Source organism: Egretta garzetta, unplaced genomic scaffold, assembly GCF_000687185.1.
Source record: "Egretta garzetta isolate BGI_Z169 unplaced genomic scaffold, ASM68718v1 scaffold228, whole genome shotgun sequence".
NCBI classification, from domain to species: domain Eukaryota; kingdom Metazoa; phylum Chordata; class Aves; order Pelecaniformes; family Ardeidae; genus Egretta; species Egretta garzetta.
In genome coordinates, this window is record NW_009260758.1 from 3,166,873 (window position 1) to 3,171,556 (window position 4,684).

General features: G+C 38.6%; 1 protein-coding gene across 1 annotated transcript in view; it reads right to left on the minus strand.

Moving 5' to 3' along the window:
• PPP4R2 (protein phosphatase 4 regulatory subunit 2) overlaps window positions 1-4,684 on the minus strand; it is a 32,406-nt gene that overhangs the window by 10,281 nt on the left and 17,441 nt on the right. Inside the window, exon 2 of the mRNA XM_035901387.1 lies at window positions 1,625-1,795. Coding sequence (XP_035757280.1) covers window positions 1,625-1,795 — 171 coding nt within the window. The remainder of the gene's footprint in view (window positions 1-1,624; window positions 1,796-4,684) is intronic.

A 4,684-nucleotide genomic window follows, 5' to 3' on the forward strand; every position in this document is an offset into this window, starting at 1 on the left:
AATAATAAAGTCACATCAAGTAGCTTCCGTCTCCACTATGGTACCCTGAAATGACATCCACAACGCTAAGTAAGAAGCCTGAATGTATCCAATCACAGGAACCAAAACGTGCTGCTGCTACTTTTTGGACACACCTCCACATGATTCAGCTTTCGGAGTCATACCCCACTGCAGGAGTTGTAGAATTTACTAAGTGAACTATGCTACAGTCCTACATTCTGAAACATCCTAATGTATTATTTTCTTTAAGGTAACTAATGTATGCAGTTCGCTTCCTCAAAAACTGGGTGGTTCACTTTGAAGTATGAGGAAGTTGAGCACTCTGAAGTGTTAAAGCAACAGATAAAATAGCCCAGCCACAGAATAAACTCCAGACTTGGTCACCCAGAGGTTTGTTTAGTACACTTTGGAACAACAGAAGGTAACAGCAGCCCATTCATTAGCTGTCTCCATGCAAAAACACTACAAATTTTCTCGGCAGTGAAGCATTAACAAAAAGCTGGGGGAGGCAGGAGAGAGGCAGACTCGGGCATAAAGGATAGGTTTGTTTTTAAATTCCTTGAGTGAAGTAGCCCGGTATAAATATAAGGTAGCTGAGAACAAGCCGAATTTCACATTCTTAGAAGTATCCCACACAACAGCAGTTGACGGGGGAGGGGGCGTGGAGATGGGATCTGACTTAAAAGTGACACTTAAAGGGCAAATAAATTAAGTAGTATGGAACAGTGACAGTAAAAATTAGTAACCTAGCAGCAAAACACGATCCTAAGGACATGTTAATAGTACCTTCAAATCTGAAATTTTGGGTAACAGAGAGGCAGGCTTTATAGTATGCCCGTGTACTGGCAAGCTGAGAAACATACCACAGAAGTCTCTCTTAAGCAAGCATCCAGACCCACAAGCAGGATGACTCAGCTTACGGTAAGTATGTAATCCAGTTTAGAAACAGGAAAAATACTACATAAACTATTAAAAAAAGATACACCAAATAAAAGACAACAAACAAAAATCAGGAGCTTTATTTTAAGGGAAACAAAACTTCCATAATTACGAAACCAACGAAGGGTATACACTTTAATTGAAGACACTGTCAGCAATAGATCAAATACTGCAAGTCTCTCGATCTACAAATTTGAATCTGGCACAATTTAACAATTCAAAACCAGGTACACCTTGCCTCCTGGTCATGCCATGTGTATCACGGCATTACTTCTTCAACAGCTACTGAACTGCCACAAAGCAGTTAAGAACTGAACACCAAAGGACTTCCTTCAATTAGGTATTTCACAATATACTGAAGTAAATCTGACTTTAATATCCATTTTACCTGTTAAATGCACATAGTAATACCATGCTTCGTTGAAGGGTATTACTTAAAAGCTAACTACATATTGAAAAAACTGAAGACTGACATGTCACAGGATGTTGTCATTTTCATTCAAAGACAGAATAATAAAGCAAAAGTCTGAATCTACTGTAATGTATTTCCAATGTGTGTATTTACTTCTGCTAATCTATTTGAGGAAGCAGAATGAACAGTCACAAACAGATAGTACAAACCACTAAGTTAAAAACTGGGAAAATACTTTTGTTATCCCGATTTTAGAAAATAAATGATACATACCCATTAAATCCAGTGACAATTTTCAGGATTCTTTCTTTCATCTCTTCAAAGGGAATATATTCCACGTTTGGATTGGGGGGCCCTCTTGGTTCAGGAGCTGAAGTTCTGAAATCATCCATTACTTTCTCCAGTTTAAAAATAAAATAGCCTTTAAACTGAGACCACTGAACCCTGCACAAAACACAAGAATTAAGACATATGAAAGTCAGCCCTAAAACCACAGAAAAACAGCATAACTTTGTTTGCAAAACAACATTCATGCTGGTATGCCAGTCCCATGATAAATGAGGCAAGTAATGCAGTATTGGTTTTCTTCCTGAATTTAAAGCATGATAACTATTTAAATAATTACAGTAGAACAATATTACACAAGTCAATTGCTATTAACAACAGTGCAAGCCATTTCCTTAAGGAACCAATATCCACTTACAATTCAAACCTGAATATGAAATATGTCTGCATTCTACACATTGAGCCAGCAAGCCTATGGGCTGCCTCAAGTTTTCACTGAGCTCACAAGAGAAAGGGAGGAAAAAAAGAAAAAGTGTTTCAAGTCTGAAAACCATACAGCAACTGTAGACAGCATTATCTGCTTCCATTACAAAATCTTACTGCAAGGCCTCCCATAACTAACTGCTCAGTATCCAGGCACCTTAAAAGCATTTAGTAGTACTTCTTTTTCTCAGAAAGGCAAATGTATTTGGTATCACAGTTAGCACTTGCTGATAACTATTTGAACAAAGCAACTTCGACTCCTGAAAAAACATTCCCACAACAGTAAGCAATCCATTAAGAACTTTCCAAATTACCTTCTGCTTTACAACTTAACATTTATATAATTCTATATACTGAAACTGTCAAGAAAACAGGTCTCCCACACTGCATACAATGGACAAGGTGGGAAACTGCTGAGGAAGCCCTTCTACACCAATCGCCCCACCCAACAGTTACCAAAGAAGTTCTGGGCCTCCTCTGGCTAGCGCATTTCTCAGCAGCATGGGGAGAAACTTGAAAGCAACTGATTTAGTTCAGTTACTGTCAATTTTATTCTACTAATGCTGATGCAGGAGCTTTCACAGTTACAGGATGGAGGTGCCAGCGAAGAAGAAGAATGAACAGGGAGAATAACAAACCAACAATTAAGAGAGAAAATTATCTTTGATGTTTATCTATACCATATGCAATCTGGAATGAACAATCAAAGCAGCATAAAATCTGAACCCCTGGACAGCCCTTCAGCTTGTGCTGAAAGAAATACTCTTTAGCCAAAGGCTGTGTTTCTGCAGGCTGCCTTTGGTAGCAGTGCTAGCTTAAACAGCCCTGGCTATTTTCAACCACACATAACATCTGACCTTCTGTCGCGCCGATACAACTATATTCTCAAGCACTACAACTACCACGTATAAAACCCCAGACCAATGAAGTCATATTAGCCCACTTTCACCAGAAAAACAGTGCCATGTTATCTTTGTCTTAATTTTCTCCTTGGTCACAGACAAATAACTATGAGATGAAAAGGAGGAAAACTTAGCTTGGGTTTATCTACAGAGATTCAAACACAAGCCCCCCATCTTTTATTACGAGTGACAGATTTGCAAGAATGGAGGGAAATCCAAAGAGGAAAGCAAACATCCCTTTTCTTTCACAAGAAATCATTAAGCACCTCGTAACACAGGGGAATGCAGGATTTAGCAAATAGTAATAAAACCAAAAACAAAATTAGAAAGAAAGAAGAAACAAAGTCTCAAAAGGGAATGGCATGGATAGATTAAATAGCATCATTGAGTCTCACTGGATTATTGCTCCAATTAGCATTATACAGCCAAAGCAGAATATGATAATGTTTCCAATGTACAATATTGGGCATTACTAATACAAATGTTAAATTAAACAGCTATCCAACTCCGCAGTGCTACCACCAGGAGACCAAAGCTTTCATAGCAAATCACAGATTTAATACATAAGCACATCACAAATCACAAACAGAAAAGACCCAGTAAATAACCCCATGCCAGAGTAGGATTACTCCCTACAGAGCATCCCAAGAGCTTTACTTGCCTCATGAAAGGGGATTCCACTATTATTCTAAACATCCTTTGACAACCTCATTTAGCTATTTTTTCCACACTTAAACTTGAGCTGTTGTTTTCATTGTTATTTATTTCTTGCTAAATAGTAGCACTTATCTTTTCATAGACTACCAACCCATCAGTGTCGTGTTGCTGAACTAAACCAATGACATACAAAGTTTAAAATGGCAATCTATTGCCTGAAAGCAGTACCCACCAGCTCCTCCTTACAATGCTGAAGCTACTGAAACCAAAGAATTTAACCTTTTGCCCCTATACAGAAGTTTAGAAAACTGTCACTTGATTTAAACCCAAGTATTTGTAATTAGTATTTCTTCTATTATGAAAAGGCTAAGAACTTGCATCTGCAATACCGACATTAAAAGCATCTTTCATCCTGTATTTCAAAACACTTGATAAATGACAGCCAACCAGGTGGCACACTCCAGCTTACAAACAGGAGCAGCAGAGTTTAAGGATCAACTCATCCTGCAAGTCCCAAGTCTGACTACAGCTAACCCAGATATAGCAACACCAGCTTTAAATCAACTAAACAAGCTGTTGCTAGAAGCAGCGTAACCACAGCAGCAGGAGGCTCAGGACAGGATTGCTGTTTAGACATTTGCTCAGTTTCTCAAGCAGGTTTTTTTCAACATTGCTGACTTCCCTGCTGCTGTGGCTGCACTACTACCAGCATGAAAGCTAACTGGTTAAAAGCAAGTGGAATGTTCACACTGCAATCATAGATGGAACTGCAGTTTGTATCACAAACAACTGCTTCCAAGTCACCAAGGTGTCTCGTGCTTCTAGAGTATAATCTCCTGACCTCAGTGTTGTAATTTAGACATTAAAACATGCTCCCATTTAGATGGTCCTGAAGCACTTTCAATCTACACAACTGGTTTCTGACAGACAGTTTCATCCCAGTACTAGGAAGTTACATGGGAACTCCAGCCACTCAACAGGAAATATTACTTGCAACACAAAAAAA